This window comes from Notolepis coatsorum, assembly GCF_963971535.1.
Source record: "Notolepis coatsorum genome assembly, chromosome: 11".
Lineage (NCBI taxonomy): Eukaryota > Metazoa > Chordata > Actinopteri > Aulopiformes > Paralepididae > Notolepis > Notolepis coatsorum.
The window spans coordinates 89,327,506-89,343,248 of record NC_140175.1 but is presented as its reverse complement, the minus strand read 5'-3'; the positions used below and the strand labels follow the sequence as shown (position 1 = coordinate 89,343,248).

At 43.4% G+C, this 15,743-nt stretch overlaps 1 protein-coding gene across 2 annotated transcripts in view; it reads right to left on the bottom strand.

Moving 5' to 3' along the window:
- Window positions 1–15,743, bottom strand: part of ccbe1 (collagen and calcium binding EGF domains 1) — a 134,738-nt gene that overhangs the window by 29,885 nt on the left and 89,110 nt on the right. For both annotated transcript variants that reach the window (XM_084324013.1, XM_084324014.1), the window contains exons 3-5: window positions 9,224–9,276; window positions 5,880–6,014; window positions 4,918–5,055 (exon numbers count right to left, since the gene is read on the bottom strand). In XM_084324013.1, coding sequence (XP_084180139.1) covers window positions 4,918–5,055; window positions 5,880–6,014; window positions 9,224–9,276 — 326 coding nt within the window. The remainder of the gene's footprint in view (window positions 1–4,917; window positions 5,056–5,879; window positions 6,015–9,223; window positions 9,277–15,743) is intronic.

The window sequence follows — 15,743 nt, the reverse complement described above, 5'->3', positions numbered from 1 at the left end:
ACAACTGAAAATGGATCAAGTATATATTATGTATTACCTTGCGGTAAAAAAATAAACTATATTGTCACTCCGCAAGTACCATGAGCAGCTTAATGCGCTACTAAAGTCGGAGCCACGGGGAGCTGCCTGCCCCGTGAGCTAACTGGCTGTCGAGGGGATGTCGAGACGTACAGCATGTAGCTAAACACTGTAACATTGTCATTACCTGGACCCTTGAGTTCTGGGTCACTGAACATCCTAGACACAGGCAGAAAACCCTCCTAGTAAATGTGTCAGACTGGGGGAGGGGGTGGTGGTGGGAGTCTAGGGTAGTAGAGACCATATGCTTGACTGCTAGCTCTATCAGACACAGTGTGAGACGTGCCGGGGGCAGCTTGACACGTCTTTATAGTACAGTAGATCTCTGGGGATGAGTGGCATACCATACGTCAGTCAGAATACCCACCGTGCCGAAATACCTCAGATATATATGGCTGTTTCCCACTACACATACAGTAGAAGCGCCGGGAGGCTCGCTGGTTATGAGATTGCACTTGAGATTTATCACAACACTTGTCAGGTACCAGGATATTAGATTCACACCCTACCCCACTTCCCCCTTTGAAGAATCCTGACAAATTACTTTACATTCACCATATGTAATGTAACCCATATAACTATGTGTGATATATTATATATATCATTATTTATTCTACCGTATATATACTATATATCCACATCTGTCTGTATATACCTGCATATAATCATTTTTACATATCTGTAGATAGTATATACTATATCTATATCTGTACATATCCCTTAGCTACTCATTTATATATTTCATAGCCAGTTTAATCACATGTACATTGTATATTGATTTTGCACTTTACTGTTACTGTACTGTACTATACATTTTAATCTATTCTAATCTAATCTAATCTAATCTAATCTAATCTAATCTAATCTAATCTAATCTAATCTAATCTAATCTAATCTAATCTAATCTAATCTATTCTAGTCTAATCTAACCCTTAACTATAAGGGGATAAGGATATACTTTGACATTCTGGCCATAAAGATGTCAGGGTAGGGGTCAGGTAACAGTTAAGGTCAGGGTCAGGTTATGGTTAGGCAGAAAAAGGTTATGTTTCAACAGATACTACCAGCTAGAAATGCACATTCTGAGCAAAACGTCAACCGTTTAATAATAAAAAATAATAATAAAACCAATTACCTCACGTCAAAAATGTATGCTTTAAAAAGAATTACCGCAGCATACCAACTGACATATTCCTAGGTACCAACATTTCAAAATAAGATGTTAAAAACACAAGAGTATCCTCAGCAACTTCGCTCTCCTGCCTTTCAGAATTCCCACCAGCCGTCCCCTGCCTCTCGTGTATTTATTATTATTTTTTCTTCAAAAACCGCATTAAAATATGAAAGCATAGGCAGGAGACTTGCACAACCATGGAGAGTAAAAAAAGAAAACACAGCTGACGTGAGCTCTCCTTGTCTGGCTCTCAGTCTGGACTATAATAGGGACTTACTATTATGAGTGCACATGTTAAATGGACGTGTGAGAGTGTGTCTGTACAATATTTCTCTCCATGTCTGCAGCCACGGCAAAGAGCCACACAGCAGGGGCCGTCCACACTCCAACTCAGGACTCCCAACCACCACCAGGTGTTCTTTTTTATACACTGCAAAAAAAGTCCCTCCTCTTAAAGCGTAGTTTAAGCTCACATTGAGTCTTAAAATCATACATTCAGAAACCACGTGAACACGTTTGCCAATGGGGTGAAATAAATTCCTTATACTACATCATTATTGTTAAGCTACCTCCGTGTAGCAACCTGAAAATATGGCTATTATTCAGATGTGCTGACTTGCCTTTTATCTCCCCTTTGTGCACAAAGACATGTTGACTAGTTTCCATTGATATTCTCACGAACAATGACGCAGGCTCCTCCTTGTTCTACTCGCTGGGATATGGATTATAAACAGAAATTGATTCATATTCGATCCACCCAGTCCTTTTCCCTGTGTGACTAGTAGGCGGTACCAGCAGGGGGCGGTGGCAGGCAGAGAGTGTACGGGAGAGAGGCAGGCAGCGAGGAAGAGGAAATTACCTGGAGGAAGGAAGAACCGGAAGACCTTTTCGGTTTTGTGATGTAGCCGTGAACGGTCGCAGCTACAACGGGAGGTGCTTTGGAATAGCCCCGTTAAAGAACCACCGGAGAGCCCCGCCGGAGCGAGCGACGGGTTATCATAAGAGTATCCGTGATAGTGCGTGAGTAAGAGAGACTGAGCCCCAGGACTGACGTCCATAGTTATCGGGTTATAGTAGCAGCGTGACGGTATAATTAGCATGTTGCTAACGGCTATATCGACTCCAGTGCACCCCTAGCACGAGGCGCTGAAGACGACCGGTGGTATAGTCAACCACGTTGCGCCACAGTATAATCGTGTAGCAGGTGGGCTGTTTGGGACCCAGAGTGTAGCTTCAGTGTGAGTGAGGGCGAGTTTATGGATGCGCGCCGTCGACTCTGCACCGGCTGTCTACAACCGTTCTACACCGGCTGTCTTCAGGCCGACACGGGAGGCCGTCCCGACCGGCAGAGGTCGCCAACACCCAGCACACGCTCTCAGCTCACTACTGCCCCTGCTCCAGCCCCGCCTGCTAGCACCCGCGACGAGAGCGTTCGACGCCATCTTGCCACCCGGACGGTGGTGGTGCGGCACGGCCGCCATTTTGGTTGAGTATAATCGAGCATCAATGCTCCGGATCTATTACACAGTACACAGTGTGGTGCAGCCTGCGGGCGAGCTAACGGTTGCTAACTACAGTTCATAAGGGGTACCCCAAACATTACATGCCGGCATTAGCATAGGACTTCTGTTAGGTACAGTGGGCCCACCTTTTCAGTTCTTTTGAGTGTGATAACGTGTATGGTTTGATTGACTGTCATGCCTCTTAATTTCCCGTCTCGTTAAAGCTGTTTCTTCCTGGGGTATTATTGTATAAGTGTTATATATGTTGTTATTCTAATTATTAGGAATACTGATAGTGTATGCCATTTGACTCACTGCCAGTACTACTTGTCACTGCCCAGTATAAGTAACACTAAACGAACTAAGACGGGAATTGTTGTGTGTGCATGTCCGTTATTGAGTCTAACCCTAACCCTTTTTGATGCGGGTAATGTTATTATTATTTGACCCTTTCCCCTTCCAGTCATTAAGGTCTCTAGTGGTCGTCGAGGGAGGGTACTGCATATATTTATGCATATCAGTCACTAGGTGTGGGAGGGTTAACGGAGCTATTCAGGGAGGTGAGAGCGAGTTGGGGAGTACTGCTGACCGCCCCGGAGAGGCGAGGAAGACCAGACCAGGTTGGTAAATCCCGGGCCCCATTCACTCCCACTACCGGGCCCCAGTTTGACGCTCCAGGCCCAAAGACGAGGGTGCAGTCAGACGGAGCTCTACTGTGTCCAGCTACCTTGTGACTGCCAGCAACCGTTCCTACAAAGCAGGGATAATCCACCCTGCTACATCCGTATACTACATAATTATTGTTAAGCTACCTCCGTATACTACATCATTATTGTTAAGCTACCTCCTTATACTACATCATTATTGTTAAGCTACCTCCTTATACTACATCATTATTGTTAAGCTACCTCCTTATAGGACATTAACTCTTTCCTCCCTCCCTCTCGCCGAAGCACAGATGCACTTCAGTGCTGTTCTGCAGCAGACTATACATACGCTGTCTCAGATATACTGTAGTCGACATGTGTCAACAAATGTACATGCCTGTTTGAATTTATGTGTACCATTATTACTGTAAAAATGTAATGATTGTGAAATATCTGTTTAATGAGACTATGAGCTGTATGTGTATGTCACCAAATTTCCCCAAGAGGGATTCATAAAAGTTATCCTTATCCTTATCTTTATACTCCTACCTCCTACCTCCTTATATTAGGGGCGACAGTAGCTCAGGAGGTAGAGCAGTCGTCTGGTGATGATTTTATATGCTGTGTGATTTTATATGCTTTTCTTTTTGCTTATGTACACTCGATGTGACTGTAGATGAGGGAAACCTTTCATGTTTAAATAAAGGTTTGAAATGGGAATTGAAATCCAACTGAACTTTTGAGAAAAATAAAATAAATAAATAAAAAAAACATTTCAGGTCACAGATTTTTCCAATTACTAAACCTAATTCAAGATTAAATGACTTAAGGATGGATCTTTTCTTTTTGCAGTGTATCTGTAAAGTAATGGGAGATAAGCTCATGGGAGGAAGTAGCAAATCTCCTTCGCACGACGCTCCATTTGCAACAGAGTCGGATCCCCCCGCCCGCCCGCCCGCCCACCCACAACCCACACCCCACCACCCCTCCCGTGGTCCATTTGTGATGTTTGCCTCAGATGCATCAGGCAAATCAAAATAGACCAGGAGTCAAGGGGGCAGCTCTGTGAGTATTTGAGAGAGAGAGCCATTCTGACATCTACAAGGAGCTGGGATGTGTAATGACTACCAGGTGTCTCTCTCTCCACTCTCTCTTTCTCTCTCTATCGTTCTCCCGCTCCGTCTAGCTCTCCCTCCCTCCCTCTTTCTACCACGCATGCACGCACAAACACACACACACACACACACACACACACACACACACACACACACACACACACACACACACACACACACACACACACACACACACACACACACACACACACACACACACACACACACACACACACACACACACACACACACACACACACACACACACACACACACACACACACACACACACACACACACACACACACACAAACACACACACATACATACACATACAATGTGGTCACGTCCTCATTGCAGTCAGATGTGGCCTTCTTGGAGAGAACAGAGGAGAAACTCACCTCTCTCCCCCTTGGTGCAGGTTCTGCCATCTTCCTCCAGGAAGTAGTCTTTCTCACACTCACACCTATAGCTCCCCACTGAGTTCACACACATCTGGGAACACACTGTCGTGTTCCTCTCTGCACACTCGTCCAGGTCTACGACGCAGAGAGAGAGAGAGAGATAAAGAGAGAGAGAGAGATAGAGAGAGAGAGAGAGAGAGAGGTATATTAGAGATGGACGCAAGGGAACAATGGAAGTCAGGGAGCGAGAGAGGAAGAAAGAAAGAAAGAAAGAAAGAAAGAAAGAAAGAAAGAAAGAAAGAAAGAAAGAAAGAAAGAAAGAAAGAAAGAAAGAAAGAAAGAAAGAAAGAAAGAAAGAAAGTGCTTTTTGAAATGACCTACAACCCGAAACTCGCTGTGGCATTTTGACACCACTGTTAATACTGTTGAAATAACATGTAACTGTCGTTATACGTTATAAATGATACAGAACAGCTGTTCAAATCTAAAAAGAAATTGGGGCACTGGAGTCATATCTTACATAGTGTAGTACATGAAGTTAAGGGTATATTGTACAGTAGCAGCTATTTATCTATAGCATACAGTATGTATAATATATATAATATATTCATTGGCTCGGGAGGTAGAGCAGTCGTCTGGTAATCCGGAGGTTCCCGGTTCGATTCTCGCTCCTCCCGGGCAGCGTGTGTCGAAGTGTCCTTGAGCAAGACACTTAACCCCTAACTGCTCCCGATGAGCAGGTTGGCACCTTGCACGGTTGCCTCTGCCGTCGGTGTGTGAATGTGTGATTGAATGGGTAAAATGCGAGAAACAAATTGTAAAGCGCTTTTGGACAAAATCGCTATATATATACCATTTACGTTGATATTGGGGAAAAGGGCATTATTATGTATATAAATGACTCCATATGTGCCGATATGATGTAAAAGCAGAAGAATATTTGTTGTCCTGTGTCTCACCCAGACAGTAGGGCTTCTCTCGGTTCCTGTGGCGCTCGCGGTCGTAGCGGTAGCCGGGGTAACAGGTGCAGACCACGCGGCCAAAGTGGTCGGTACACTGCTGCTCACAGGGGGCGCCGGCGCACACATCGTAGTCTGGAGAGACACACAGGACATCTCAACAATGGCAACACATCTCCTGTGTCACATCTTGGAAGACATTTAATTAAGGGAAATAAATCGTTATAGCACACTGACCCCTATCTCTTCAAATGAGTCATCCATGGTCAGGAATCTGTCATAAATTTGTCATATTACATATCCCTTTTTCATGTAAGGAGTACTGTGTAGGATGTTTGTATTTATTATTTTCGGTAATGTACTGGATATAATGTATTGTGTCTTTTCATTGTAAGGCGGGAGGGAGGGGTGTATAATGGGAGGTAATATGGAGGGGGGAGGGGGGGTGGAGGGAGGGCTAGGGCTTTATATGACTGTATTCTTGTATTTTGTATTATTTGTACTTTTATTGTATATGACCAAAACTAACTAAACATGACCTAAACTAAACTAAACTAAACTAAATGATTCTTTCATATTTTATTAATAATAAATAATAATTTATTTTTATCAACACCTTTTCCCCCCACTCAGACCAGCTTTGACACATGCGACTTTCCAGTGGTTTCAGCCACAGCATTTTTTTTTTTTTTTATGTTTTATTATTATTATCTTTTTCCTCCTTCTTTTTTCCGTTTTTCTCCCCTCCCAATGTTAGTCGTTATGCCAATTCCCAATCCCCTTCCTGGTCGTTGCGCACTCTACCCCCTACCGTCGGTCTGGGAGGGTGGAGACTATCACATGCTTCCTCCGACACATGTGTACCCAGCCCACCACTTCTTTTCACCTGGCAGTGCGGACTCTCACTGAGAGAGTATAACGTGTGGAAGGTCACACTACCTCCCTTAGATCCTTCCCTCGCTGTGCAGGCGCCCCGACCGAACTGTAGGAGTCGCTGTCCACAACGACCCAGACCCACCCACCGGCTTCCCTCCCGCTGACGCCAATCGAGCCAGTATGACGGCCGGCCAAGCCGGAAGCAACGCTGACAGCTGGATTCGATACCAGTGTCTCTTGCGTTGGTGATGAGCGCCTTGTCCGCTGCGCCACCCAGCCGCTCCAGCCACAGCATTCTTATTACTACATGTAAATGTAGTTACCATGGCAACCACTCATTGTGCGATTCCCAGGCTTTTGGGAGATTGAGAGTGATTTAAAACACATTTAAAACTCACGTTTCACCTCAAAATGCAGGTAATTGTAATGTTGCTCAACATAATATCATATTATCACATCATTTACTCTTTAATGTGTTTGTTTTGTAGCAAGTCGTTTTGTTGTTGCCTCCATTTTGACTGTTACAGATTTCTCCATTGGAAACTACCACAGTGCTCCGTCTCCTCCATATATAGAGTGTCTCTGGCATCTTATCACTTCCTGACTTTGTGTACGGATATGGTGCAAGATGAGGAGATTATGGAAATCTGCATCTGTTTGTCATAAAGAGACATGGAAAGAAATAAAGAAACAAAGTATTGTTGAACTATTGACATTTCTAAGTAAACAGAACAGATTCTTCATTATTTCTACATCAATCTACCCCCACAGATGAGCTACACGAGTGCTGAGTAAGGTTAATGGTGCTGCTGATATCATAAGCATACAAATCTAAACACAAATTACCAGTGGGCCCTTAGAAAATATTTGGCTTTAGTGGTATCATCTGTGTCAAATTATATAGTATCCAACCTTGACAAAAGAAAGCATTGTGCCGCCCTTTTTGTAGATTTTTCAAAAGCATTTGACACAGTTGATCACTCTCTTCTATTGCAAAGGTTAATAAATGTTGATTTTGACACATTTGCCTGCAAATGGTTTAAGAGTTATCTTTCTGTGTGTGAAAACGGCAAATGTCCAATGCGAGTGCTTGCCCATTATAAAAGGCACCCCGCAGTGTTCAATCCATGGGCCAGTCTTATTTACTAAATTCATATTAATTATATTGTCTCTTTGTTGAGGGGTTGTCAGGCTTATCTCTATGCAGATGACACCATTGTCTATTGTGTTGTAGACTCTCCAAAACTAGCCGCTGAAAATGTACAACTCTCTTTTAATATTTTGCAGGATGGGTTTATTAATCTTAATCTGGTACTAAATGCAAATAAAACAAAGTTAATGCTGTTCTCTAGAGCCAATGGTACTGTTTGTGAGGATTTGCATATCCACTCTGAATGGATCTGATATTGAGAGAATAAAAATATTTAAATATCTTGGCATCTGGCTTGATGAGAAATGTACATTTAAATGCCATGTAGATAATCTTGCAAGTAAACTGTGTCATAAGGTTGGCTTTTTGTACAGAAACAAAACCAGTTTTTCTATGTTTAGCAGAAGGAAGGACGTTGAAGCTGACGTCTGTTTTGGATTATGGAGACATAGTTTATAGACATGCTGCTGCTTCCACTCTAAAGCCTGTGGACTCATTATATCATTATGTTCTAAGATTTATCACTGGTGACAGTTATGGTACCCATCATTGTAATCTATATGCTAAGGTAGGGTGGTCCTCTCTGGCAGAGACTTATTGGTATCTGTTTCTGTATGAGGCCATTATTGGTGATTTCCCACCATCGTTGCTGGATTGGAGCTCTGGACCATATCATACTGGCTCTGGTGATTGTCTTACACTTAAGGTTTCTAAGGTTTGCACTGAATTAGGAAAATCTGCTTTTAGCTTCTGTGCCCCAGAAACATGGAAACGTTTTACAATGCACCTTAAAACTCAGTTCAGGTCAGTTTAAATCGTTAATAGCAAACCACTTCACCACAGTCTGCAGTTGTTTTAAATTTGAAATGTTTAATTGATTGCCTTTCTGTTTCTATATATTTCTTTGTATTTATTATGTTTTGTATTTCTCAACATCATTGGAATTTATCCTTTGAGATTAAATAAAGATTAAATGAATGATGACTCTAGACCTCTAGGCAAAAGAGCCCTGCTTGGTAGTGCGCTTTGTTTAAGATAAGATATTCCTTTATTGATCCCCTTGGGGAAATTCGGACGTCATAGCAATATGGGGGAGGGGGTAACTATGGCAATTCCACAGTAATAAAATAATAATTTGAAGTTACTTGGAACTTTATTCCACTCTCAGAGAGGTTAAAACAACAGAAAATCTATTGAAATGTTCCTAAGCGAATCTAAAACCGATGGGACCGAGTAAGAGAGCTCTCCAAAAACGATACACATATATCACAAGCCAGTGTGTGAGAGAGACATCCAAACAGTTTGGGACGAATCCTACCTTCAGGAATGCACTGGCCCAGCACAAACTTAAAGCCATCACAACACTTCTTCCTGTAAAAGATCAGAAAGATTCAGGTGCGGTTAACATGACTGTTGTATAGGAGACATCCCAAACACTTTAAATATACACTTTAAATACATTTGAGAATAGGTCAAATTGACACGGATCTCGGATTAAATGGTTGACTTTCCCACCACTGAGTCCTGATCTGACTTGTTCTGTGGGTCTGTTTTTATCATTATCTTGTTTTAATGCAAGGACCGTCTCCACAAAGTAGACTGTGGCCAGGTTTGAGACTTGCACGCACACACATGCACACTCACTAGCACACACACACACACACACGCACGCACTCACGCACGCACGCAAGCAAGCACGCACGCACGCACGCACGCACGCACGCACGCACGCACACACACACACACAAACACGCAGGCATGCACTCACACACACACACACACACACACACACACACACACACACACACACACACACACACACACACACACACACACACACACACACACACACACACACACACACACACACACACTTGGGGCGGAGACAGCTGAGGAGAGCCAGGTCTCACTGCAATCTCTGGATGTTGTGGTGTGTTGTTGGTTCACATCCGAGGTGACCCCATTGAATTACAGTCGGTCTCCACCCACGCTAATCTCCAGCAGATATCTTTTCATTCACTACCATTCACTATCGCTTTTACTTTCAACCTGTTTGCTCACTGTGTTCTCTTTTGTATTCTCTTCTCTTCTCTTACTTTCTTTCTTTCTTTCTTTCTTTCTTTCTTTCTTTCTTTCTTTCTTTCTTTCTTTCTTTCTTTCTTTCTTTCTTTCTTTCTTTCTTTCTTTCTTTCTTTCTTTCTTTCTTTCTTTCTTTCTTTCTTTTCTGTCCTCTGTTCACCTCTCCTGTCCGCGTGAATATTAAAGGCAACCAACTTGTGTTCGCCCCCACGCGCAGGCAAGCGCAGTCGTCCCACGTCCCAAATGAAATCCAAGGAGCGCAAGCGAGCGGCAGCGCGGGCAACCAACTTGTGTCAACCAACTTGTGTTCAGCTGCGGTAGCAGTGGAGCGCTATGAAATGCGCTGAACTAGAAAGCGTAAAGTTATTTCGTTTTCGTGCTTTTAACAACCAACTACCAGATTCACTTGTGTATAAACAAAGCCCATACAGTTATGAAATGCGCTGAACTAGAAAGCGTAACGTTATTATGTTTCGCGTTTTTAACAACCAACTACCAGATTCACTCGTGTATAAACAAAGCCCATACAGTTATGAAATGCGCTGAACTAGAAAGCGTAACGTTATTATGTTTCGCGTTCCATTGATTAACGCCATTACCTGCTGTGCAGTAGGAAGCAGAGGTACAGTAAGTTACAGTAGGTGTAGGTTACATGTTTAATCAAAGCCCATACAATTTTTTAGATTAATGATTGTGGATATAATATAGAAAACACATCATTATGATATTGTCAGATGGCGCAAAATACAATGGTGAGTGAGAAATATATCTCCAGTGATAAAACCCAGTGCTCCCTCCCCATCAACATGGACCCCCTGCAATTTGCATACCGCCCCAACAGGTCCACGGAGGACGCCATAGCCCATGTGCTGCACACAGCAGCATCACACCTGGACAAGAGGCAGGGGAACTATGTGAGAATGCTATTCATCGACTACAGCTCGGCATTCAATACCATAGTCCCCTCCATACTCATAGCCAAGCTCAGGGACCTGGGCTTGAACTATGACCTCTGCCAGTGGGTCTTGGACTTCCTGACTGGCAGACCCCAGGTGGTGAGAGCAGGCAACTGCACCTCCTCATCCATCACCCTCAACATAGGGGCCCCCCAGGGCTGTGTTCTGAGTCCCCTCCTCTACTCCCTGTACACACACGACTGTGTGGCTCAGCGGAGTAGCAATACAATCATCAAATTTGCTGACGACACAGTGGTGGTGGGCCTGATCTCTGCCAACGACGAGAGGGCCTACCTGGAAGAGGTCAAGGTCCTGGCGGGATGGTGCCAGGAAAACAGCCTCTCCCTGAACGTCAGCAAAACAAAGGAGATGATTGTGGACTTCAGGAGGTCGGGGGTCAAGGACTACAGCCCCCTCAGCATCGACGGGGCACCGGTTGAGAGAGTCAACAGCTTTAAGTACCTCGGAGCCTACATATCCGAGGACTTGACATGGACCACACACATTGACAGTGTTGTGAAGAAGGCACGACAACGCCTCTACTTCCTCAGGCGCCTAAGGAAGTTCCAAGTCAGTCAGAAGATCCTTAAGAACTTCTACTCATGTACAATAGAGAGCATCTTGACCGGCAACATCACCTCCTGGTTTGGGAATAGCACTGCACAAGACCGAAGCAGACTACAAAGAGTGACACGTTCAGCCGAACGCACAATTGGAGGGGGGCTCCCCACCCTCCAGAACATTTACAACAAGCGTTGCAAGGGCAAGGCTAAGAGAATCATTAAAGACTCCAGTCACCCGAACAACTGCCTCTTTGAACTGCTGCGGTCAGGCAAGCGATACCGGAGTCTCAAGGCCAGCACAGAAAGACTCAGAAGAAGCTTCTATCCCCAGGCCATCAGGCTGCTAAACGAACAATGAATGAACACTACACAACAACAACCACCAAACGCACATAGCACACACATCCACACGCACACACTCACTTTAAACAAACACACTGTAGCACCCACTCCACACACTTATAGCACACACCCACTTTAAACAAACACACTGTAGCACCCACTCCCCACACTTTATATTTATTGATGAAGGATTGCACGACAACTCGTACACCTTACTGTAAATTGTACCTAAATTGTACCTCATCCCATTTCTGCTTTGCACTATATAGTACTGTATAGTACATAGTATTGTATATTATATGGTAACTCAGAACATTGTACATATGTCTATACCGAACACTGTGACCTCATTTTCTTCTTCTAAATTACATGCTATACTATGTTATTTGATACTATCTTGTCTAGCACAGTCTCTGGAGCGTAACAGTAAGAAGCATTTTGTATGAAAGTATTCTGTACTTCTGTATGACAACTATTAAAGAAACTTGAAACTTGAACTTGAACTTGCTCTATGTCTCTATGATACACAGCGTGAATGGGCTTTCAGAGGGAGAGGCATGACTTCGCGACAGCCATATTAGACACTCACTGTACATCAGTGTGGAACTGTAACGTTATATGTTATTTCGCCCGTGGAGGCTGCTGAGCCTGAAGCGCAGCGGGGCGACGCGGTGGTTTATCCCCGGCTTCCGTGCGCCGCCCGCGGCTTGACTTGGTTCAGCTCCAGCAGCAGCAGCGGCCGTTCCTCCGTTGTAGAAGCCCTTCAATGACAGCGGCTCTCATATTTTGCGAATGCATAAACTATATCTTAAATTATGGCTATGTGTCTAATATGGCTGTCGCTTATCAATGACTTCGCGACAGCCATATTAGACACATCGCCATAATTTAAGATATAGTTTATGCATTCGCAAATATGAGAGCTCTGTCATTGAAGTGGGTGGTGGCAGCATTACTAACAGTAGCGATTTTTATTGTTTTGTCATGACCAAACATAATCCCAACATAGATAGGAGGTGTACTGTATGTCAAGACACATCGCCATAATTTAAGATATAGTTTATGCATTCGCAAATATGAGAGCTCTGTCATTGAAGTGGGTGGTGGCAGCATTACTAACAGTAGCGATTTTTATTGTTTTGTCATGACCAAACATAATCCCAACATAGATAGGAGGTGTACTGTATGTCAAATGTCGGTCATGTGGTGGAAGAGTTTAGTACAGTCACACAACAGAACACCGCTGTAGTACAGTCACACAACAGAACACCGCTGGTTCTGCCGCGTCTCTCCTGCCGCAAGGGCGTGTGCTAGTGGATTGATTGATTGGCCGTGTGGCCAATCAGAGAAACGCTGAACGAAAAGCTGAACACAAGTTGGTTGCCTTTAATATTCACGCCTCCTGTCCCGTCATGTACTCCACTTATCTCCTCAACTCTCCTCTCCTTTCCTTTCATCTCCTCTCTTGTCCATTCATCTCATCTTCTCTCCTTTCCTCTCCTCTATTTTTCTTTCATCTCCTCTCCTCTCCTTTCACCTCCTCTCCTTTCATCTCATATCCTCTCCTTTTCTCTCCTCTCTTTTCCTTTCATCTCTTATCTGTCCATTCCTTCCCTCTCCTCTCTTTTCCTTTCATCTCCTCTCCTTTCCTCTCCTCTCTTTTCCTTTTATCTCCTCTGTCCATTCCTTCCCTCTCCTTTCATCACCTCTCCTCTCCTTTAATCTCCTCTCTTTTCCTTTTATCTCCTCTCCTCTCCTTTCCTCTCCTCTCTTTTCCTTTGATCTCATCTCCTTTCCTTCCTTCTCCTTTCATCACCTCTCCTCTCCTTTCATCTCCTTTCCTTTCCGTCCATCTCTTCTCCTCTCCTTTCATTTCCTTTCATTTCCTTTCCTTGTGCTTTATTCAAAACTGTGTGTGTGTGTGTGTGTGTGTGTGTGTGTGTGTGTGTGTGTGTGTGTGTGTGTGTGTGTGTGTGTGTGTGTGTGTGTGTGTGTGTGTGTGTGTGTGTGTGTGTATGTGTGTGTGCATGCAAATGTGTGAGAGGGTAACAGTAGGATGGAGTTATAGGTATATGTCTGTACATACCTGAATATAATCATATTACTGTAACATATCCCTTACCTACTCTTACTAGTTACACTATTGGCCAGTATAACTACTACCATAGTGTCATTGAGCAAGTAAACGAGTGGCAAGCAACACTCCACCTGAACTTTGTGTATTTTGAAAAGGCTTTCGACTCAGTCCACCATGAAAGCCTATGGCTAATTATGAAGAAATATGGAATCCCAGAGAAGATTGTCCAGATAGTGAAAATATTCTATGAAGACTTCCAGTGTGCAGTAGAAGACCAAGGAGAAATATGCGAGTGGTTTAACATCAACAGCGGTGTCAAACAAGGATGCAACATGTCAGGTTTTTTATTCTTAATGATCATGGATTGGATAATGAGAAGAACAGTTGGACAAGGTGAGAATGGAATCAGATGGAAGTTGACATCAAAACTCGACAATCTGGATTTTGCAGATGATGTAGCATTACTCTCCTCTACCAAACACCAAATCCAGGAAAAAACTACAAGAATGGAGAGAGAAGCCAGACGAGTGGGACTCAAGATTAACACCGGAAAGACAAAAACCATGAGAATTAATGCAAGAAACCATGACAAAATCAACATCAACGACGAAGAGATTGAGGATGTAGACCAATTCACATACTTGGGAGCCACCATATGTAAAGAGGGAGGGGGTATGAAAGACCTAAAGAACAGACTATCCAAAGCAAGAGGTGCATTCATCAAACTCAAAAAGATCTGGCACTCCAACAGCATCTCAAGAAGAACAAAGCTGAGATTGTACAAAACACTGGTTGTGCCAGTCCTACTGTATGGATGTGAAACATGGAAGATGAACAAGGGAGACAACAAATCAGTCGACGTGTTCCATAACAGATGCCTCAGAAGAATCCTCAAAATCCAGTGGCAAGACCGCATCAGCACCGTAGAGCTACTAGAAAGAGCCGACATGAAGCCCTTGAGCAAGGAAGTGAAGTGGCGAAGATGGAAGATGATAGGACACATACTGAGGCAAGACCACAACAACGACTGCAACATATCAATGACTTGGGCACCAGAAGGGAAAAGAAGGAAAGGAAGACCAAAGACTACCTGGAGACGCACAGTAGAGAAAGAAAGAAAAGAGGCAGGGTGGAGCTCATGGCCTGAAGCAAGAACAATGGCAGCTGACCGAGAGAAGTGGAAACGCTCTGTGAAGGCCTTATGTGCCACTAGGCACGAAGTGGATAGGTAACAGGTAATAGTGTCTTTATACCTTTATCACTGTACATATGAATACTAATACTCTGCACATACATCGAATTAGCACTATACTCAGTAGTACTAATTTATCTATTTTATATCCAGTTTAATCAGCTGTACATTGTATATTACTATTGCACTTTACTTATTTTTGTTATACTGTACTTGTGCTGTATAATGATAATTAGGGATGGGTATCTTTCACATTTGAACCGATACGGTACCGGTACCTGTGAATCGATACCGGTACCCAACGGTACCTTTTTTCGGTACTTTAGTCTCAAAAAATTGTATTTACCAACCTCAGTCGTGAAAAAAATAATCCAAACTTCAAATAACTACAATTTCGACCGTTTTCGGCTTGCCATTGCTCCGACTGCTTTGTTGTTGAATCAAGTCAAATCCTAGGTAAGCGTGTATTGTGCGTGTGAACGTTGACATGAAAAGAAAAAAGCTAAACATTTTTTATTTTTTTTTGTATCTCACTTGAATCGATACTGGGTAGTACCGACATGTTTCGGTTCGGTACCTCAAAAGTACCGAATTCGGTACCCATCCCTAATACATTTGAATCTAATCCA